This window comes from Daphnia pulicaria, chromosome 8, assembly GCF_021234035.1.
Source record: "Daphnia pulicaria isolate SC F1-1A chromosome 8, SC_F0-13Bv2, whole genome shotgun sequence".
In the NCBI taxonomy this organism is placed as follows: Eukaryota; Metazoa; Arthropoda; class Branchiopoda; order Diplostraca; family Daphniidae; genus Daphnia; species Daphnia pulicaria.
Window position 1 is genome coordinate 10306203 of NC_060920.1, and position 21283 is coordinate 10327485.

The window sequence follows — 21283 nt, forward strand, 5'->3', positions numbered from 1 at the left end:
ATAAGACATTCCTTTGATGATTTCACCTAATTAATTCACGTTTCTGAAAAAACCTTGAGCTGGCAACTAATTGACATTTTGCAACGTCGCCATCTTTTGTGTCAACAGCAGCACCACGTTTGAGCTGTCTGCTGCTGTTGATTTGATTTATTTTCATTTCTCATCTCATCTTATTAATTGGTGCACTGAATTTTAAATGGAGCAACTTATTTCTGCAAAGGATTGGCGTGCAAGGGTTCCCCGGTCACAAATCACGACACGAAAACGTGCATCGAATGCAGACGACGTCCCTAAAGTCTACACATGGGGTAAGTCACGACTTTCTGTGCAAAAACTCTTGAAACGATCCCCGCCGAAAAAAGTTTCTCTTTACACGCTCGTGGTCGGCGTACGTTATGCGCCAATATCGATCGCCATTATTACTTAGAATTGAACCCATGATTGAACCCAGCCTAGTGACAGGTGCTTTGGCAGAATCAAAAGTTTGGTTTTCGCAGCCCAGGGCCATCAGAGCAGTGAACAGATTTAGGGAAATGTCAAGCCCGGGAAAGAATGATTCATGACTGTCTGCTTTTGTTGGAGAATTATAGTCTTCAATATGGGTAACCTCACAGTCGTAGCTTATAATAAAAAGAGATATAAGTTCTTTTCTTTTTCTTATTCTTTTTGGGTGAAAAACTTTCACCCCCTCCTTTTTTTGTTGTCGTTGTTGCGGCTGTCGTATTCTTTCGCCTTTGCTATTCGTTCCCATTTTTATCAACACTGCTGCGACCGAACGCAGCCAACGAATCTGTTCTGCATAATGGCTCAAATACGGCGCCGCTGCTTGACGCTGAATGACCATACGCTCATAAATTTCTCTCCCTCCACAATCTTTCCCCTCCGCTCTGTTTTTTCCTCCCCCCCCACGCCAGAAATATATACGTATTATATATTTCCGGCGTGCAAGATGATAGTGATTCATACACATCCCCATATATATTTCATCCGACGACCTCTTTCTCTTTATTTCTTTTCCTGTTTTTTTTCTCTTTTATGTCTGCCCGCGCTTTCAAATGGCCTTTGCATAAAATTGCATAATAAAGTCATCTGTACACTTTCCCCAGAGTTTGTTTCGATCATCCCTTTAAAGCTTTGCTGCCTGTGTCCTGCGCTTGCGTGTGTCTCTCGTTTGATTCGCCCAGATGCATGATTTTCTTTTTCGGGATCATCTTCACGGCATAATTCCCCCCAACCCAACCCTACCACCGAAAGTTGGAAATCTGATCTGATCGATATTATTATTACTAGACACACAGTGTCGTCGTTGGGGGGGGGAGGCACAGGACACAATTGTACACGATCCATTGACTTTTCTTTGTGTGTTACACAAATGCCCTGAAGAGGAGGAGGAGGGGGGCCACTTCACGATGGGCCCATATTGCCGGTCGTTCAGATGGTAGTGGTCGGCGGTCAGTTGTTCAGTATGTCGTCGACACTCTTTTCTTTTTTTCTTTTTCTCCCGAAGTGGACGCTTGACCGAGCAGCCCCCCCTCCGCGAGCTCATTAAATATTCCGGCCGTTGGATCGATTTGTGTCCCGCTCCTTTTTGAGGACATTTCTTCTTCTTTTGTGGTGGGTGGGAAGTTCGTGTGTGATTGAGGTCATCTTGAAAGTCGATTGAGCGGAAGACTTGTTTCTTCTTGCCTCCCTAGGGTGGTGTGTGTGGAGAATAATACTGTTTAGTATGCGAAAGGATCTCGGCCCCCTTGTGCAGTTACACAAGTCTGGCGCCCGCCATTGCCGTTTTATTCCACTCTGGCGAACACACTGAGAGCCGGAGCCGGAGCCGGAGCCGAAGGCAGTAACGTACGTTTCCGGATGGACACCCACAGTTAATAAAATAAGCCCACCCCCAAAAAGGAAGATTCTAATCGTGTAGGAAAGAAAAAGAAAAAATCCAGCAGTGGCGTCGATGACAGTTTGAACGTAAAAAAGCGGCGCCATCAGTTTCGATTGAATTTTGTTTCTTTTCAGGATCTTTTTATGTCGCGACTTTTTTCTTTCTTTTTTTTTTATGACAGACATCGTCTCGGATGTTCTAAAGCCGGTCGTTATATCTAGTGCGTTCTCTTGTATGACCCGACCATCACGCAACACTTCACATAAGTAAATGGTGGTGGTGGGGAGGAGGGATGTTAAATAGGGAAAAGGACAAGAGGCCACCACCAAGTTGTGCGCTGTCGAGGTGGCGGCCAACTTCTTCTTCTCCTTCTAGGAGTCTGTTACTTTACCGCAAACTCTGTGACGAGAACCAACTTGGGAAGGAGGAGCACAGATCTAATACACTTACACGACTCTCTCTCTCTCTGTAAAGAAAAGACAAGTCCTTGGCGAGTTAGTTTCCTCTGTACAACTAAAATCTAACTTGACGAAGACGGAGGACATCGACTTGGATTTGGCCGCCCGCTGGGGTATCCCCCGTAAATGTTTCAGAATTTTCGCTGCAAACTTTTAGACACCAGCGCCGTTGTTCTTCATCAATAATAAAAGAAGAAACTTGTCCTAGCTGCTATAGACGGGAGCTGGGAACAAAAGGGGGGATCGAAACAATTTTCTGCGGTCCTCAAGTTTTCAAAGTTGGTTGGAGGGCACAGTCGGGAGGAGATTGCATACATACATATAGCGGATAGGCGGGTGCATATCGAGGCAATCGAATCATCACGAAATGCCAAGGCGAGGAGAGTCATCATCCCGTTTGCATAATCACGGCGCCGTTGTGTGTCGTTCCGGGCGGATGAGCCGCGCACTCTACACACTCGGTCCTCGATTGCCTGAAGCTAGACGCCGCCTGTATAGTATCTTTTACGTATAAAGTACAAGCCTATAAATATCATCAGTTTTCGGGTGGGGTGGGTGGAGAAACAGAACCGAGCAGCAGCAGCCCCTCCCCCCCCCCCCAACTGAATGAAACGATATAGAGAAGAGACGGGCTAACTGTGTGTGGCAGCTAAACCCAACCCAGCGTGTCATATAGGCCACTATAAATATATAAATGTGTACATATCTGCTGGGAATTGTTGAGATGCGGGAATCAAAAATTCTCTTCTCTCGCATTCGAGTTTCGGGAAATGGGCGTGGTCTAATTGCTATACCCAATATCTTTTTTTTTTTTTTCTTAATCGTTACTCCGGGAAAATAAAAAGCGTCAGCGGGTTGGAAGGAAAAAGTTGTTACCCCCCCCTAACTGATTGGCTCATTATCCGACGATACATCTCTTGCCCATTTTCATTTCTCGCTTGTTTTTACGATTACCTATACTATCGAACGAATGTTGTATCGTTTATACCGCGCGTTTCATCAGCCAAAGTGGGAGATGATGAAAATGACGAAAGCCTTCCACACCCATCCACCCATCATCATCTAAAGTTATTCCATTATTTGATTTCCCTCTTTTTTATTTTATTTTATTATTAACACACCTCCCCTCCTGTATCAATCGTCCAAATGCATTCTGATATAATAAAACGGTTACCATTTATTTCTTTCACTCCCTTCTTCTTCTTCCGCCGGAGCTACTGATGATGTTTTATGACCGGACGACAGTTGCTGTAATTGGTCCGCTGGGTTTTTCTAGTATATATCCGCTTGTGTTTTTTTTTCTACTTTCTCCTCCATCCCCAAGAGAGAATAAGACGGATCACTTTTTATACGATCGTCTCTCCACCGGTTTCACTCCCGGTCGGTCGGTCGGGTGTAGGAAACAAATAAATGTGTATCGGGGATCGATGAATGCTGGTTGCTTGTAACACTCTCTCTCTCTCTCTACACACACATTGGCCGTTATATTTACTCGTATTGACCTTGTTGTCCCCCCCGGAAAGAAAAAGACTATAGAGAGAGAGAGCCCTTGTTTGATTTATTGCAGTCCATACAGGAGAGCTTGGGAGGGGTAATCACGGCAATATAGAAAATGCTTGCGCTTCAAAATAATCTAATAGTTCCCCCCTCTATCTTTTTTTTTCCTTCTCTTGTGTACGTACGTATCTCCAAAAGACAGCAGAGATATAATATACGTTGCACTTCAGCAACCATTAGAGCGCCTGCCTTCCCGCTTGATGAGTTGAGGAGGGGCTTGGCAATGGTATTTAATAATGTCTTTCCATCTGCTTGATTATTCGATGCGAACGCGCAGCGTGAAAAAAAAGAAGAAGATTCTCGGGGGGTAAAACAGGAAATGACAAGGAAATAATAACAACAAGAAAAAATGGGAAAGGAAAGTGACACGAAAGGAAGCCAAAACTCGATAACATCGTCTACACACACAATATATAGTGTACTGTACAGGGGCCCCCCCTTCTTTTTGTCCCTCTCTCGGGTCCAACAAAACTCGTTTAGATCACAAATAGCATAGAGAGAGAGAGAGAGGAGAAACTGATCTCTCAGTGGCGGACCCTCTATTGTGTGCGCATTCGACCCTGACCGATTCACGCCGACAACACCCATTCGCCCCGTTGTGTGTTGTATAATAACGCACCTATCAGTGAACGGCGAGATTGAAGTCACAATGGACCCAAAGGCCCTTCCCAGCAGCGCCAATAGGAGAGAGAAAAGATTGGACTGGCACCGCTCAATTTCCTGGGCTCGTGATTCATTTTTTTGGGGGGTGGATGGGAGGATCGTCTTTTTGGTCGCCCCCTTCTTTTTTTCTGATGACACACATGACAGTAGTTGTGATTTTGTTTATCTGCGTGCGGATGCCCGGAAGCTTTGCAGTTGTTTTGTTTTTTCCCCGTTTCTGATTGAGTGACTGTCTGACTGTTTGGCATAGGTCTCCTTTTTACAACTGCACTATGACGTAGTTGGTGGGTGGTAGTACTATATGTCCCCATAAATAGAGGGACGATCGTTTACATATGAATCCGGCAGCGGATGTTTTGGTCGGTGCCAGAAATGATGATCATCTCTCTGCTCTTTCTGATTGATATTTCCTTGGTGTATAGCTAGGAGAGAGAAAAAATTGTGATTCTTCTTTTGTTGGGTTGTCGTCTTTTGCCCAGGAGCGTGTGCAACCTTCACTATTCCTCCTGGAAAAGAAAAAAAAAATTCAGTTATACCTTCCGCTTGGCTGCTGGCGGAACTGCTGCTGAATATGGATGCAGTTGCCTTCTCTTATATACAGCGCAATCATTTCCCTTTTTCTAGCCCCAAACCTTATTCCTGCCATTGATGATGGACCTGTCTTGTGTGTGTCTCCAAAAACAGTCTGAGCGTCGCCCATCTTTGGCTCCCGTTTTATGTACAACGACTCTTTTTCCTTTTTCTTTCGGGAAGTTGGTTGATGGGAAAATTCAAATAAGAAAACCCGCCAAAAAAATGCCAAGTGACACGACAGTAGATATAGCAGCAGCATAAATCTGAGTAAAGCTCTTGATGGATTCGATTCGCCAGAGTGGCGTATCGATCCGATCTTGAGCAGTCGGCTAGAGTCTCTAGCCTCTGCAGTGTCTTATGGGCAGGGGAGAATACTTGAATGGTGATGGATCACTCGTCATCTCCCGCACGTGTTTTCTGCTCAACACTTTGGTAAAATATGAAAAATAAACTCGAGCAAAAAAAAGGTTCGTCGGACAAGAATTTCAAATAGCCCGCCGCTGGACAATTGAATCATCTGTGTAGAATTTCTTTTTAAAGACACATTTTTAAAAATTCAGTTCAGTACGTCTGCTGCGGTACACATTTAAATATGTTCGGGCTAACCGCCACTTGGGGGCCCCGCTGTACTGTCAGTCGGCCGCTGTCGAATCAGATTCACGTCGTCCGTATTATATAGTCGACCCGAAGGCGAAATAGATTGTACAGCCCCTCCTATCTCTCCGTGTATATCTTGTGCTATATGTGTGTGTTTTTTATGGGGGTCAGATGGGCCCGCCTCTATATGCAATTCGATCCGCTCACTTTGAATTGAAATATTGCTTCGGTTTTTCTTCTTTTTATTTCGACGATGCGCGATCCGTTCTTCAAGTTTTTCCTTCTTCCTGATGGCTAAAAGTTTTCCCATCGCCGCACTTTTATTTTATTTTCTTTCAAGAAATCCTTTGAAAAATGACGAAGGAGGAGAAGGAAGGTTTTACATCATCATCGCCGCATGATGATGATGTGTTCCTTTTTCCGGCCGCCCAACAGATCCATTGATTCTGATTACTTCCAACAGTACATTAGAAGCCGTATAGTACTCCGGGTCGCGGGTGGTTCTCCCCATCCGTTGACGCTAATGATGGGCCCTAAAGTTATTTATATTACGCGGTATAATACCGAGTTGGCACGGCTTTTCATTTTTCGGCACGAATATTAATATATTGTGCTGTATATGTGTGACGTTAGAGTATAGTACCGAGCACAGCAGCAGCTTAAAACAACCCCCTTTTCTCTACAGTTGAGCAGAGTTTTGACTGATTGATTCTCGTTACTAATTGAATCCCATCATTAATTTCCATTAGTCGAGTTTGTGTTGTCGATCGGCCGAGAAAGCGATAAAGTTTCGCATTCACTGCGCCGCCCGTGTATAGATGAAACCATCAGGAATAATGAAAAGTTTATCTTTCCCTTTGTGTGTGCTCATCCACACACAAGAGGGGGGGCCGAAAAAGACAAATGTTCGGCGAAACAGACTGACGAGTCGATGAGTCTCTGTCTGTCCCTGTCTTTTGAGGGTGGGACAAGATGAAACGATGTCAGGAGCGGCACTGCTGCCGGTCGCCTACATTTGGACGTGTAAGAATATTATTCATCACTCGGGAGAAGGCAAGTTTAGCCAATCTTGTTGAGTAGTTTTTCACCACCCCAGCTCGAATGTTTCGGGGTATTTCTATACACTTTGTCAGGTGCAAAATGGGCCTCTTGGCTATTGTAGATTTCTCATTGATTGTGAATTTCATTTTCGAAATCATGTTTTTTTTAAATGTTGCGTAACAGTCGATGACTTTGTAGATGTAATTGAATTAGAAATCAACCCCCTCCCTTCTCCACTCTTATGGCTTGTGGAGTGGGAGGGGTTCTGGATTTGATGGGGTGGCGAATAGCTGGATTGGACGCGGGCATATTCTTATTCCTCGCTTCACCACCGCGGTGCCGTCCGTCTCCACCCGATGTGCTTTTCTATACGTAAATAATCTGGTTAGTCAGATTTATTTATGCTCCTCATGTGCTCTGCGCAAGAGGGAATAAATGAAAGAAACTGCTGCCCCATAAAAAGAAGAGGAAAAAAGAAGAGATGCCGGGGCCCACACAGATGTCGGCACACCATCGGTGTTGTATTAAACCGTGGCTTGTGTAAGAATTGATGCAGCAGACACGATCGGTCACGCCGTCACTCCACCGCCCGATGTTAGACGCAGGGGAAACTTAGGCTCGATTGTACATGCGCAGCACAGTTTCGATTCGCTCGGCTGCATTTCTCCATCCGTGAACAAACATTGAATCTTTCTCTACCCTGTAACTGTATAGTCAGTTTTCCTTGCACTGCGGCAAAACCAGAAAACAAAACCAAAAATGCATAATCTCGAAATGAAACTGCCTTTGGTGATGGCCGACAATTGTCGTGTACGCAAATTCAATTCCCATACGATAGGCATATCGAAAATGATTTGTGGCGACATTTGAATAACTGATCCGATATTACAAATGAATTTTTTAAAATTGGTTTTCCCCTTTGCTCATACCCAATGATTTCTTAATGAGGAAGGAAAGACTAGCCGTTTTAGGTCTCTTAACTATGTCTTTTAATCTCTCGATGCAAAGTCTTAATGAAACTGTTGGGATTTTCCGTTTGGCTGGCCTTCCGATCCCCGTAACTGCGGAATCGGGATAGTGAATTAGTAATACCAGGGACTCGAACGGAGGGTAAAGATTAAACAATTTTGGTATTCTAGCTATGGCTATATTGCTTTTGGAATTGTTTCGAGTCCTCTCGTATTAATTTGATTTGTTGAATCAATTGAATTTTCCGAGCATTGCAAGTATTTACGAAGGATTATTTCATTGAAGATTAAGCAGCAATGATCTTTTTTGGATTTCTTTTTCAACTACCGACGCCTAGCGAGACATCTAATGGCCATCAAGCAACTATACAGTTCTGCCAAGGGAATTTTGCTGCAAGCCTATTTGAAAAGTGAAACAAAGTCGAATCAAGCTTTTTTATGAGGCCAAATCTTATTTACATCTGTTGATGGCTGGGAAGTCCAATTTGAAATCATGTTTTTAGTTTTTATTCTGTTTTTCCTGACCGCGAACGTTTAGTTCTTTAACGAAAAGAAAAATTTTGTTTTTTAGACTGAATGACTTTCTAAAAATGGTCTACAATTCATTTTCAAAAGCCTTTTAATTGAAATCTACAGAGTTGAGAGTCAATGGTTCCCACCAAAGCACACGTTTAAATGTACCGAAACACATTTTTAAAGTTGCAAACTAAATCTGTTACTTTTGATCTTTTATCCTCCAAAAGCAACTTTGCTTAAAATTTACATTAATCTTTCAAGTGAACTTTGTTTGATATTTATACAGTTTAAAGTTTTCGAGCTAGGGTCGGTCGTCAAAAGTGCGTTTTATACAAGATTGGCGTTTACGAGTGTCTAAACTAGGCTAACACTTGGTCTAAACACTTGGTCTAAACACTTGGTCTAAACACTTGGTCTAAACTCATCTAAAGGACTGAATCAGGATCGCTGTCGTGTTCCACCGCAGACAGCCATAGACGAAAGTTTTGTTATCGAAATTTTATTAAATGCAACCAATTAATTGTAATGTACAGTATCCTGCAATAAAATCCGAACGCAGTTCTTTTTCAAAAGCCCAGTTTAATTTATATTTTTTGTTTTTAACTTTCAAGACTTCATATTACGTGTAGAATTAATTGTTTTACAAAGTTCATTTATTAGAATTAAGAAAAAAATGCAGAAATATTTTTTTTAAATGAAGAAAGATACCAAGGTGTTCGGATTTATATGCAGGATACTGTACCTTCCTCCAGGATGTAATGTAAAATATGTCCACCAGATGGCGCGTGTGTTCAGGGACGATTAGCGGCCATTGTGTTCCAAGACGTAGCAGGAAATGGGTTGTTGGTTGTGGCGTTTCTCACGATGAAAATTAAAAGGTATTTATTGTTAATTTCCTATTGTTAACGAATGTAAATGTTAATGTGAAAATTTATAGGTGATTTAGCACATAGTAACCAATTTGCCAAATCATTCAACTCAGACTAGGAAGTTGGAAGTGCTGGTACATTTCCGAAATGGCGTTCCTCGTGTGTCTCGCTGCCCGTTCTTAGGCGTACGTCTCATCCCATGGAACATTAAAAAGTAATTATTTTAATCAAATGTCTTACAAAAGTACAGATTTAGATTACATGACTAAAGAGTAGACCAATTTTCTCCGCTACTATAGAAATTTTGAATCAGATATCAAAGTTATTCTGTTGGGCTGCGTAGTTTTCTGTTACTCTTTGTATTCCTTTGTTATCATGAGTAGGCATTTGTACACAGTTGTGTTTCTCGAAAATAATTTTCTTTTCTTAAATAGGTATAACAAACACTTCTTCAACGCTGTTGGTTACCTTCCAGCCAAATGGTGAAAGGTGTGACAAAGACAGATATTGAACCATTGTATGCAGCATGCGGTTGCAGTAATCGAGAAGTTGCTGAGCTGTTCCATCTGGGTTCCTGACTTCAAAATTTTTGTGTTGTCGTTTTCATCCATGCCATGAAATTGCTCTGTGTTAACTGTGTGCCAACTTAAAAGTTTGATCTGTTGTCTTTTGAGTTTTCATTCAATCATGCAGTATACAACTGAGGCAACCTGATCAATATCAGGTTTGACACAGTCGAGAACTGCTAGATTAAACAAGCTTTCTGCGCCAAACAAATAATAACTTTGCATATAACTTGCATCATGTTATTATCGCGGTAGAGAAAGCGACAGGCCCCCCCACCTGGGGGTCACATGAAAAATAAATCTATGTAAATATTGTAAATAAATTTTGTAAACAATAAAATATTCGAATAAAATCAAAAAAATATTGTTACAATAGAATATAACATTTTTCGCGAAAATTTTTTAAAAACTTGTAAGGGGAATTTTTTTAAAATTTTTTTCAAAAACAAAGTCTGGACTTAGCAGGAAATAATAGGTGGGTGGACTTTGGTTTTTAAGAATGTTGGTTGTTGGACTTGAATTTAATGATAATTTATAAAAAGGAAAGTTTGAATATTATGGAAATGTAGAACATGAGTTTGGATTTTTATTGTTGTATTTTACAAGATCGATTATTTGTAAGTTTACATAGCATTCAGAAATATTTCTCACATCATGCAATTATCAGCACCAGGAAAGGTACTTGAGGAGAAAATAGAGACATGCACTTGTACTTTATCAATCAATTTTGTATTCCAGCAATCTTTCAACACATCCAGAGAAATACTTCAGAACTTCGGTGTAAAGGTCGGAGCAGCGTGAGTAGTGGTAACATAATCGGGAGAATTGCAATAAATATGAACCTCAGTTTGGTAGTAGTTTGGAGCAGGGTAATACTTAAATTCCTCGATGAAGTAACTAGGGGGCTGCCGTGTTGTAGCTAGGTGTAGCGTAGGTCGTGGTGTAGTAGACAGGAGCATCAGTGTAGTATTTTTTCTGTTCAACGTAGCACGAAAGGGCAGCTTTTGGGTAGCAACTCGGGACTGCTTAATACTTAGCCGCCTCAGTTGTGGTTGTGTAGATCAGGGCAGAGAAGTACTTTGCCGCTTCGGTGGAGTAATCAGCGGGAGCCTCGGTGTAGCACCTGGAACAGAGTAGTACTTAGGAAAATAGGTGCAATAAGTAGCTGAGGATAGAGTAATACTTGGGAGCCTCGGTGTAGTAGGATGGGGCAGCATACGTAGTCATGTCCATCGCCTAGATGGTGTAGTAACTTAGGGTAGAATAATACTTCAGGGCTTCAGTGTAGTGGCTCGGGGCAGCGTAAGTTGTGGTATAAAACTCCGGTGCCTTAGTAGTGTAGTACTTGTAGACCTCGGTGCAGGAACTGGTCGTTGCGTAAGTTGTGTAGGAAGGCGGCGGCGTTGCAGTTTGGTTTCCGCCTTACCAAGGAGGCATCGCTACACCAGCGGTCGACCCACCAATCAACGAACAATAGACACAATAGGAGCACGACGCCATAGATGTCTAAACAGTAAATAAATTTAAACATTAATATTAAATATTAACAGGCATATTAACAAATAGAAAAAAAAAACAGAATTGATACACAACTCAATGTAAAAATAAGAATATTTACCCATAATGGCGAATAGTTTACAAGATGAGGAATGCAGTTGGTGACAGATAGGGCACTGCAGTTCGGGCACAACTTCTTTTTTCTAGACTCCTCTTACGCACAGTAATACTTCGGGACGTAGGTGTAGTAGCTCGGGGCAGCGTAGGTTGTAATTTAGTACTTAAGTGCTTCAGTGTTGTAGTAACGCGGCGCCTCGGTGTAGTAGGAAGGGGCAGCATACATAAACGTGTAGAATTCCTGTGCCTTAGTGATGCAGTACTTGAGAGCCTCGGTGTAGTAAACTAAGCAGCATACGTTGTTGTGTAATAGGCGGCTTCTTCGGTGTAGTACTTGGCGGCTGCGGTGTAGCGTAGGTCGTGGTGTAGTAAACTGGAGCACCAGTGTAGTATTTCTGTTCAACGTAGCACGAAAGAGTAGCTTCTGTGTAGTAAGTCTGAACTTCGTAATACTTGGCCGCCTCAGTTATGGTTGTGTAGATCGGGGCAGAGTAGTACTTAACCGCTTCGGTGTAGTATTCTACCGTTTTGGTGGAGTAATCAGCGGGAGCCTCGGTATAGCAGCTGTGAACAGAATAGTATTTAGGAAAATCGGTACAATAAGTAGCTGAGAACAGAGTAATACTTGGAAGCCTCGGTGTAGTAGGATGAGGCAGCATGCGTAGTCGTGCTCCGTCGCCTTGGTGGTGTAGTAACTCGGGGCAGAGTAATACTTCAGGACGTCAGTGGAGTGGCGCGGGGCAGCGTAAGCTGTGGTATAAAACTCCGGTGCCTTAGTAGTGTAGTACTTGTAGACCTTGGTGCAGTAACTGGTCGTTGCGTAAGTTGCTTTTGGGTAGTAGGGCGGAGGCGTTGCGGTTTGGTATCCGCCATACCCAGGATACATCGGTACACCAGTGGTCGGCCCAGCCATCAACGATACAACACCCAACAGCATACGACGCCTTATTAACTAGACAGTAAACAAATTCATACATAAATATTAAATACATTCATACATCAAGAAAAAAATAGGATTGATACCAATCTCAATGTAAAAAAAAAACTGAATATTTACCCATGGATGCGAACTGGCAATCCGGTGAAGAAGGCAGATAGTGACAGATAGGGCACAGCAGCTGTTGCCGTGTCGGAGATGCTCACTCGACTGATGTCTCTGGCCTTTTCTCTCTCCTTTTTATACGATTTTTTTATCACCCTCACCTCTTAAGCCTTGCGGGTATTGTACCTGTTTGATAATGATGAAACACGTACCTTTCTCACCCAACCTCTCCGCCGTTGCATGATTCGTTTTATGTAATGATCTCCGAGACCTTCAAGCGTGAAGAAAATGCAAACTGGCCTTTTCTTCTTTAGGTTGGGTCTACAACAACAAATATCAAAATGAATATCAAATGGCTGAGCCTTGCGGCTATTATACCTGCTTGATAATTATGAAACACGTACCTTTCTCACCCAACCTCTACACCACCGCATTGACAGTTTTACACGTAATGTTCACCGTGACCTTCAAGCGTGCAGGAAATGCAAACTGGCCGGCACGTCTGAAGCTTGAACTATACAATGGTAATTGAAAAATGTTAAATAAACACTGCATCAGTTTGAACATATGTTGAATTTTAAACATTCTAAAGTAACGTACGAGTGTACTACTCTTTAGCACACATACGTACTTACGTAGACTAAAATGTAAGCAATATACTATTATACTAACCTACTTGATTTATCTCAAAAGTACATTATAACCAACTCAGATTTCCTGTTATTATCACATTTTTGTCTTGCAATATAGAAATAGACCCTCTAGAAGGAAGCATCTCCATGACACGGCAGCGATCACGTGGAGAAAGGCAAAAGATCTTCGGTATGCTTTCACAAAATAAATTAGTAGATTAAAAAATGCGTGTATTAACCATAATAACAAAGAATAATTATAATAATACACAATCATTCTTAAGTAGTTAAGTTACAGACTTAAGACTTAAAAATCAAACCGTGGCTAAATGTGCACCGTAAAAACTCGACTGGAAAAAAAAAACTTCAAACACAGAAGCAAATGTAACATCCGACTGTAATACCCTGGGCATCAGTGTGAAATTTGTGGTACATATAGTGAAAGTTTACATGGAAATGCCTAGTAAATGTTGACTTACCTAAACTGATCTTTCCAATTGCAAATGGCAAAGAATCTGGTTGTGAAGTCAATACCCAGCTATGATGCAATACCTAAATGAGATCTTGAGATGACAGCAGACAAGGACAAGCTTCTTGCACACATTATGTAGAATACTAGACGAATCGACTAGAATACAGGGATGAAGTGTAAGTATCAACTATGGTGATTAGATTATGAAAGTTACAGTTTCACCTATATATTTTGTGGACACAAAGGTCAATAAAATAAGTTAACAGCAGCAGGAAATAAATTTCGGCATTTGTTGTTTGTTCTACACCTCTCCCAGTCCCATCTATGTGACTGACTCACTGACAGATTTCGAATAGCCATCTATAGTTACGGCAAGACACAAGTTCAATTTAATCCACATTTTCATGATGATGACTCGAACTCGAACGACTTGAAAACCTGTGTACATTACCAATTTTTAGTTATAAAAAGAAAACTATCCTCCATTCAGCTAAAACGCCAGTCAAAACAAAAAGAATATGCCAAAGCATTGACCTAGGCCATGGAGATCAAGTCACATTAAATACATTCATTGTATTATTACTATTTTGGACGTTCAGGCCCAACAGCTGGACGTTTACCACTTACAGTTGAAAATGTTTAACACGCGCGCGTTGAGTCACTTTCACTTTTAACCATTCTATCAAAATGTAATTACAATCCACAACATTTGCTTACATAGTAATATATAGTTATAAGTATTAATAAGGCAGAATATTAAACATTTTATATATTTCCGTATTTAGATTACTTAACCCATCATTAAGATTTTGTACTTTGCAACTGCTTCACTGAAGCAACCTAAGTGTCAAAATGATTTAGAGTATTAGAGTATGGGACTAACTGATACTTCAATTCAAAACTATATAATATTTACCATTTCATCACATTTTCTATGCAACGAATGAATTTTATCAATTATACATTTCCTTTTTGCCCTAGCCACTTTCTGGTCTTCTTTGAAACTTAGTGCATCAAGGGATATCAAAATCTTCATTAATTCTTCTGCTAGACAGTTTATCTTTTTTTCAACTTTTGGTAGATTGTCAAACAATTCCTTAGGAGCAAACCCCTAAAATACACAAAAAAAACTTTAATAACCAACAAATTATAATAACAGAATTAATAAACTTTTACCCTTTCCATTTCAAGGATGTCTTTTTCAATACTACTAACTTGATTTGTGACTGAATCACAAGAAATCTCCCATTTCTTCATCAATTTGTAATTTTCATCCTCTTCATCTGGTTTCTTACCAAGCACTAGCACTTTGGCAGGGGATTTTAACCCTAGATTATGTAGGTCTTTTTGCATGTCTTCAGCGTGATTATTTAGAGCTCGTCCGTTGTAAATAACTCTTTGACAGTTAACAGGTATATCCGTTTCTTTTTCGATTTCAGCACACAATTCGCCAACGGTAGTTTGAAAGGTAACTTGTAGTTCAAATTTTTTACTTCCTGAAAGAACAAGCAATTACGTTAGATTTAGTACAATTGTTTCCTTATCTAATTTAAAGAAAAGATAACCATTTTTTCCTAGAACGATCAACACATTCCCGTTGCTCATTTTGAAACTTGAAAACGCTGGTAGGTCTGAGCACTAAAATCACATAAGCACTTAGCAGACAGCAGCAGACGACAACACCTTCGTTTCGTTCGGAAAAAAAACAATTGAGGAGCGTTATCTTTTTCTGTTGTTTTTCTACTTGTCGACCGTTGCGTTGACGTTCGTGCATTCGTGGTGGCTTGAAGCTGTGCTGAATTCAAAAGTTATGAATTAAGACCAAACCATAGAATGAAAAGAAGCTTCCGTTTGATCATTCAGCAACTTTAATCAATTTACAATGTATAGCTTACGAAATTTTTCACAGAAAGAAAGAGAACTGATGGAATTTGCCGAGTTAGCTGGGATTATTATGAATCCTCGAATATTAAGGTAATCGTTCTTGCTAAACGCTATTAGTCCTATAAACGTTTACCATGTTTCATGTTTCACTTCATAAAACCATTGATAATTTTATAGAAGCATCATTGAACTTCTTCAAGCAAACACATCCCCAGCATCCATTATTCAAATGTTAAGCGAGTTATCCATCTTTCGAGTACAAGAGAAGACTAGAAGACAAAAAATGCTCAAACATTTGAGTGAAAAATAATGCTGTAGAGATGATTTTGTTTCTCTTCAAATATATTTTTAATTCCCTTTGCATTAGAAAATGCTACAGTAAAGTAGTTTGAGGGGGAAGAATTTCAGCCAATTCTGTGTTCTTGAATTTTTTTTTCCAGGATATTGGGCAATGAAGAGGGAAATTATTTTAAAACAAAAAAAATCTTTTAAAAAAAGTTCTCAATAAATAATTCCTCAGTAGGGTAGTTGACTTTTTCCAGAGGAAAAATCTTAATTGATTCCAAAGTTGAATTGGGCTTAGAAGAATTCCAATCCAACCAATGTTAACTTGATAGTTTTTTTTCAAAAAAAAAAAGGGTTTTGATATCTCAAAAAAAAGGGCAGCTGAAAAAAAAATATAAAAAACAATAAGAGCTGCACAGATTGAAATTATTCAAAAATTTTAGGAGCAAGAAAGAAAATATGGGAAAAATATGAAGAAAATTATTCGTTTCTGTCAGTTACGGATTAGATGGGCTATTGAAACTTTTGTCACCTATTTCATACGGCCAAAAAAAATAAGAGGCGCTTTACAAAAACAGATGGCAATGGTTCCAAATAAATCCACTGCAAAAAATTTTGTTCACTCAGTTTCACCAGTTGCCTAGGTCGTCTGTCGGTTCATGAACAGGAGGAAGTGATCTTTCCCCCTTTTCACTTCTTTGCTAGAGAACAAAATCGATGGAGGGGAGGATGAATTTAATTCTTATAGGTAGACTTTTGATAGGGTTTGAAATTTTTTGTGTTTCATATCTGTTTTGTTTTGTTAATCTGTATGTGGACAACTTATTGATTATGAGGAACCAATTGTTGCATATGGGAAGGCTGCCCACCTGTTCCTTCAAACAAATTATCAATCAATCGACCGACCAGCCGTACTTGACTTGATAAGTGAATTCAAAAAATTTCCTAATTATTTTGTTGCTAAAAGCAAAATCAGCCCAAGCGTTGAAGTGCTTGATTACCGGGGGCTTGCTGAATGTAATGAATTTGAGGTATGGGCATGCCCATTGCGGCCGACGAGCCAAGCGGAAGGAGCTGCACGCCTTGTGGACCTCCCGGACCTCCAGATGGCCCGGAAACGCCCGGTGGCAGCTGGCTGTGACCTGGGGGTAATAACACCATGGGATAGGGGGCATGGTGGCTATGAAGGGGACCTTGTGAGTGTCCGTGATGTCCTCCTGAAGAAAAACAAAAATTAAGCAATCGTTAGACTCAATATTGAAGCTTCCTTCTTCTTTTGCGGATGAAGTAATTGGATCCTAGGTGACATACCGGCTGTTTGATAAATCAATTGAGGAGGATTTCCGGCTTGAGTCTGAGCCATCGAGTGCTGTTGAGCTGGCGAAGGAGTTGAGTTAGGATGGTGGTGCTGTTGCTGTTGGGTAGGAGCCATTTGACCTTGGTTGTTAACTCCTTGGCCATGTCCGGGCGACATGTGTGACGTCATGTAAATCGGACTGTGCCCCGTAGTCATTGTGTCACCGTATGATGAATTTGAAATCATGCCTTGCATCTGCGGTCCTACAAAGCGCATCGCGTACAACTATTCAAAAATAAAGTATAGAAGTCACGACCCGTGAATAATGTTTCCGCTGGACAATTAAACCCTTTCAAACTTGAGACCAATACTGATAAATATGAAAGCTCAAGAAGAAAAGAAAGTTCCACTCTACCTGTGGATAAGGCTGGGGTGTCCCTTGCATCATAGCGCCTTGCGGCGGATTATAAAAGATCTGTGGTCCACCCATCGGAGCAGGCGCCATCAATGGCTGACCAGTTGCGGCGGCTACATGCATCGACGACGCTAAATCAGGTCGGTGGTTCACAGGCATGGGCGATGCTATAACAAAAACAATACATTAAATGATTGAAAACTAATTGAAAAATATAAATTTGTATAAATAAATGCTGAGAAAAAAAACTGTTGCTCACGTTTGCGGAACCGTGTTCCACCTGGATTGTGGGCTGTATAGTGTGGTTGATTGCCACCTTGGTTGGGTCCCTGGTTTTGTACTCCGCCCGGATTCGTCTGAACGTAGTGAACGACGGGCATCAGCGGAAGACCTTGCGCCGGGCTACCCGAACCACCCAAACCACCTCCCATAGAAGGTCCTAGTTGGCCCATGGGACCAGGTATCAACATTTGACCACCTTGTTGAGTCTGTGGAGTATGAGACCGAGGAGGAGTCTGCATTGATGGAGTAGGGTTAATAGAAAATTGAATGCATAATCGAGAAGATAAAAGAAAAACTTACTGGAACGAAAACCCGCGCGTTCGGATTAAGCACAAATTCTTTCGCATTCGGGTTGAGGCTTGATTTCTTCAGCGTGTCTGACACTTTTTCTACGGACTCGCCTGCTTTTTCTTCCACAGGAGTAGCTTCACGAGGAGCGCCAACACTGGGACCAGGAGGAGTGACCAGAGTAGGTGTCGTGTTAACCTGCACAGGGCTGACGACCGGGGAACGAGATGGCTGCGCCGGGACAGGCTGAGCAGAAGGCGTAGCTGAAGGGGCGGTTGGGGCGGCAGGAGTCAAGGCAGGAGCGGCGCCAGGGGCTGGAGAAACGATGGGCGCAATCGGAGCTGGAGGAGGAGGTGTACTTGTTTTATTGGGCGCCGGAGCTGGGTTTCCTGCAGTAGGAGAAGGAGTTGCTTTCTTCTCATCCCCAGCGGCGTTTTCAGCCAGGCGAAAATCTTGACTAAACTTCTTCAGATCCGAGTTTTGATCGTCTCTGGTTTTGCCTGGTTTTAGATAGAAACTTTTAGTGTTTTGTTTCACTTCGGAATGCACAAGATTGTGCTTACCAGCATAGTTCTTCCGCTGTTCCTTCGGACCATGATCGCGTTGTGGCAACGAGGAAATAGGGGCGTGTGAATGGGATGGAGCGTGACCGCTTTTCGAATCGTAAGCCGAATCGCGGTTGACTTTGCGCTCATCGCCGTTCGCAACGCGAGAATCTGATTGTTGAGCAGAATTTTTATTGTTATTATAACCACCAGGCGGTCCTTGGGAACGACCATAGTAGGGACCGGAAGACGAGCCCCGCCCTTGCGAAGATCCTTGGAATGGCTGATGCTGTGGCCCGCCTTGGTGATAACTTCCACCTCCGTGGTGTACTGGACCCGAGTTGTTCGGGTGCGACTGCGAAGTGTGACCAACACCCCTACCGTCACCATCGTAGTTGTTGCCACCGTGGTAAGATCCACCTCCACCACCACCTCCTCCACCTACCGACTGATGTCTCGGAGCTAGGTTGGGGTGAGCGTGTCCTCCGTGAGCACCGTGGGGAGGGGGCGTCGAGCGCATCATCTTGCCCATGTTTTGGTTGATGGCGCTTTTAATAGGCCGCTTATTTGGATGAACATATTTGGCTGCATAAAATAAAATCGAAACATTAGGAAGGCAGTTCGTTTGCATGAAAGACAGAATTTGTTTACGTACAGCTGTGGGCACTACCTCCGCCGGCATTAGCAGAAGCTGTGCTACCTCCTCCGCTGCCACCCATTGTGCTCCCGCCTCGGTCAGACGAACGATTACTAAAGTCTCGGAAGTCTCGGGGCTCACGGCGTTCACGAGACTCATGGCTAGGTCTTACCACGGCCGAAAACTTTTCTTCTTCGTCACTGGCGTTTTCAAGGTCCGCATGCGCTTTAGAGACAGCGTTTCCTTCGATACTATTAGCCAGGATAGATGCTTGAGCTTCTCTTTCCCTAAAGAAAATATTAGCTTAATTAACGATTACACGATTGTCGAAGATAAAAATCCAATTTTACTTGAATTCGGCAGAGTCCCTCCTTTCTAGTTTACACGTATATTGTGACAAATCCTCCACAAAACTAGTTTGAACTCCATATACTTTTTCATTTCTGGCAAACATTTCATTAGGATCCCATCCATTCTAAATTTTAAAAAAGAAACAGTAAATTTTATGCGTACAAAACAATAATAATTGCTTTAAATTACCGCATTATCCAGTGAAATGTTACAATCATCACCATCACCCTCCCAGGGTTCAAGCTCTTTTTCTCCACTGAGCCCATTAAAACGGCTTATGGAAGTATCAGTGGCAAAATCTGAAATAATAATTTCAAACATTAATGATGTGCACATGAATTATGCAAAAGCAGTAATTATTTGAAGCAATGTACCTTTAGTGGCATAGTCCAGTTCTACATCTTTGGAGCTCATCATCACAATCATTTGGGAACCAAAGACAACCTCCCTAGAAACTGATTTAACATCAATTTTATCAGGTTGGCTGGGGTCAACTGTATGAACCAGTTCTAAAACAACTTCTAACTGAGGAGAAAACGTGCTAAAAATTCCTTCAAATATTTTCCCATTCGAAAGTTGGATCTGAAACACAAAAGAAGTTGAACCTAAAATTGTGGACTACAAGATCATACAATTTACCATACCTGAACTGTATTCCCCATGAGGGAAGTAATTGTTTCACAAAATCTTAAATTCTGGTAAATGCCTTCATATGGGATATCTTTGTCCGATTTGTTTCTAGAAGGTGGTGTGTTGCGATTTGTTACAGCAACATTGCAGTTCCCCGATGTATTTTGAGGGGTGGAGGGTTTGCCCATCTTTGCTTTAGACTTATTCATTGTGTTTGCCCTCCAGAATTTCTACTTCTGATGAAAAGTAGACTCTTGAATACTCATACAATTAACAAAACCCCAATAACAGCCTGTAAGAAAAGACGGGTTCAACTCAAAACTTGTGTGGTGATTGATTACAGTAACTGATCATTACCTTGAAAATGTACAATTCCCTGGTTTCTTAAGAAATCGTTGACGGTCGAGTTCTGGGCTCACTCGGGGTAGAAAAGGAGTCTGCGATCTCGTGAGCCGGACGAGTAATTTGTGTGGGGCCGGTTTTTCACGCACGACGTTACCCTTTTGTCGTTCAAATCTGCGTGTAGAAAAGCGAGGCTTAATGTTCAACTTGCGGCCGATGAGTTCCGTAGGGGGTAGTGTTTGCTTTCTTTCCGTCACAGAAACGGGTAGAAATTTTAATTCGCCAAAGAAAACGTTCTTAGACCTGAGGACGTGAAAAATCCACCACCATCAAGAAGTCATTCTGTGTCTTGCCTATGTTCAGTGAATCTAATACATATGGCCACCACTGGGGAACCAAAAAGTGAGGTACCTCTGAATCTCAAGAGTTGGTATCCAAATCCGATTGGAGACTAGTTTTCTCAGCGGGCTAAAACTCTTTTCCAGTCACAAAATTCGAAATGATTCAATGCCCGTCGTTTCTCGCAGATGAATCGATGAAGATAATGTGGAATTGATGAAGGATCTATTTTAAGCGCGTAGCAAATGAGACGTTGCGAGGGTTTTCTCAACAAACTTGTACAATCGTCTCATAGGTGGCTTTTTAGTCAACTTTCCTAAGTCATCTAGCGGTAAAAATCTAAAGCTAATAAACGGGCATTGTGAAATAATATTGCTAAATTTCAAATTTTTTGTTTATTTTATACAAAATAACAAAAATAAACAACTCTACAACCAGCATTAATTATCACATAAAGCAAGACCAAACAAAACACAACAAGATCTAGTTGTAGGGAATGACAGGCCTATTTGTCCACTGTCCAACTACTTTCTGTATT

At 41.6% G+C, this 21283-nt stretch overlaps 2 protein-coding genes and 4 long non-coding RNA genes across 12 annotated transcripts; 2 read left to right on the forward strand and 4 right to left on the reverse strand.

Moving 5' to 3' along the window:
* Positions 1-124: 124 nt before the first annotated feature.
* LOC124311630 lies at positions 125-9854 on the forward strand. The gene is made up of 4 exons (XR_006910049.1): positions 125-308; positions 9008-9133; positions 9193-9338; positions 9559-9854. It is a non-coding gene; the product is annotated as an uncharacterized LOC124311630 (long non-coding RNA).
* Positions 9855-10655: 801 nt separating this feature from the next.
* Positions 10656-11443, reverse strand: LOC124311586. The gene is made up of 3 exons (XR_006909943.1): positions 11309-11443; positions 10874-11196; positions 10656-10813 (listed from the first exon to the last, which is right to left on the reverse strand). It is a non-coding gene; the product is annotated as an uncharacterized LOC124311586 (long non-coding RNA).
* A 300-nt stretch (positions 11444-11743) lies between these two features.
* On the reverse strand, positions 11744-12661 carry LOC124311597. Of its 2 annotated transcripts, none has more exons than XR_006909964.1 (4): positions 12559-12661; positions 12362-12477; positions 11930-12256; positions 11744-11868 (listed from the first exon to the last, which is right to left on the reverse strand). It is a non-coding gene; the product is annotated as an uncharacterized LOC124311597 (long non-coding RNA). The 2 variants fall into 2 exon arrangements; XR_006909965.1 differs by having other exon boundaries at positions 12533-12661.
* Positions 12662-13192: 531 nt separating this feature from the next.
* On the reverse strand, positions 13193-15160 carry LOC124311429. Of its 4 annotated transcripts, none has more exons than XR_006909806.1 (5): positions 15016-15160; positions 14627-14946; positions 14367-14561; positions 13902-14290; positions 13193-13810 (listed from the first exon to the last, which is right to left on the reverse strand). XR_006909806.1 is itself a non-coding variant. In XM_046775919.1 (4 exons), exons 1-4 carry the CDS (start codon positions 15053-15055, stop codon positions 14252-14254), a joined length of 594 nt encoding a protein of 197 aa, XP_046631875.1. In that variant the 5' UTR covers positions 15056-15160; the 3' UTR covers positions 13193-14251. The 4 variants fall into 4 exon arrangements, 1 of the variants encoding a protein (XP_046631875.1); XR_006909805.1 differs by having other exon boundaries at positions 13193-13606; positions 13673-14290; XR_006909807.1 differs by having other exon boundaries at positions 13193-13383; positions 13458-14290.
* Positions 15161-15182: 22 nt separating this feature from the next.
* Positions 15183-15695, forward strand: LOC124311596. Its single transcript, XR_006909963.1, has 2 exons — positions 15183-15424; positions 15512-15695. It is a non-coding gene; the product is annotated as an uncharacterized LOC124311596 (long non-coding RNA).
* LOC124310900 (ataxin-2-like protein) lies at positions 15659-21044 on the reverse strand. Of its 3 annotated transcripts, none has more exons than XM_046775039.1 (13): positions 20818-21044; positions 20422-20580; positions 20079-20356; positions 19809-20016; positions 19624-19733; positions 19434-19558; positions 19102-19370; positions 18465-19031; positions 17914-18401; positions 17591-17846; positions 17332-17498; positions 16931-17201; positions 15659-16836 (listed from the first exon to the last, which is right to left on the reverse strand). In XM_046775039.1, the coding sequence occupies exons 3-13, from the start codon at positions 20271-20273 to the stop codon at positions 16592-16594; spliced, it is 2901 nt and encodes a 966-aa protein (XP_046630995.1). In that variant the 5' UTR covers positions 20274-20356; positions 20422-20580; positions 20818-21044; the 3' UTR covers positions 15659-16591. The 3 variants fall into 3 exon arrangements, with proteins under 3 accessions (XP_046630995.1, XP_046630993.1, XP_046630994.1); XM_046775037.1 differs by having other exon boundaries at positions 20422-20709; XM_046775038.1 differs by having other exon boundaries at positions 20422-20759.
* Positions 21045-21283: the final 239 nt, after the last annotated feature.

Coding starts and splice junctions, on each gene's coding strand:
- LOC124311429 (XM_046775919.1), bottom strand. CDS start 15,055: ATGAGCAACGGGAATGTGTTGATCGTTCTAGGAAAAAATG. Junction 14,562..14,626: donor ACATCCTTGAAATGGAAAGG/GTAAAAGTTTAT, acceptor TGTGTATTTTAG/GGGTTTGCTCCTAAGGAATT. Junction 14,291..14,366: donor ATAGAAAATGTGATGAAATG/GTAAATATTATA, acceptor TTTGACACTTAG/GTTGCTTCAGTGAAGCAGTT.
- LOC124310900 (XM_046775039.1), bottom strand. CDS start 20,273: ATGAATAAGTCTAAAGCAAAGATGGGCAAACCCTCCACCCCTCAAAAT. Junction 18,402..18,464: donor ACAGCGGAAGAACTATGCTG/GTAAGCACAATC, acceptor ATCTAAAACCAG/GCAAAACCAGAGACGATCAA. Junction 16,837..16,930: donor ATTGATTTATCAAACAGCCG/GTATGTCACCTA, acceptor GTTTTTCTTCAG/GAGGACATCACGGACACTCA.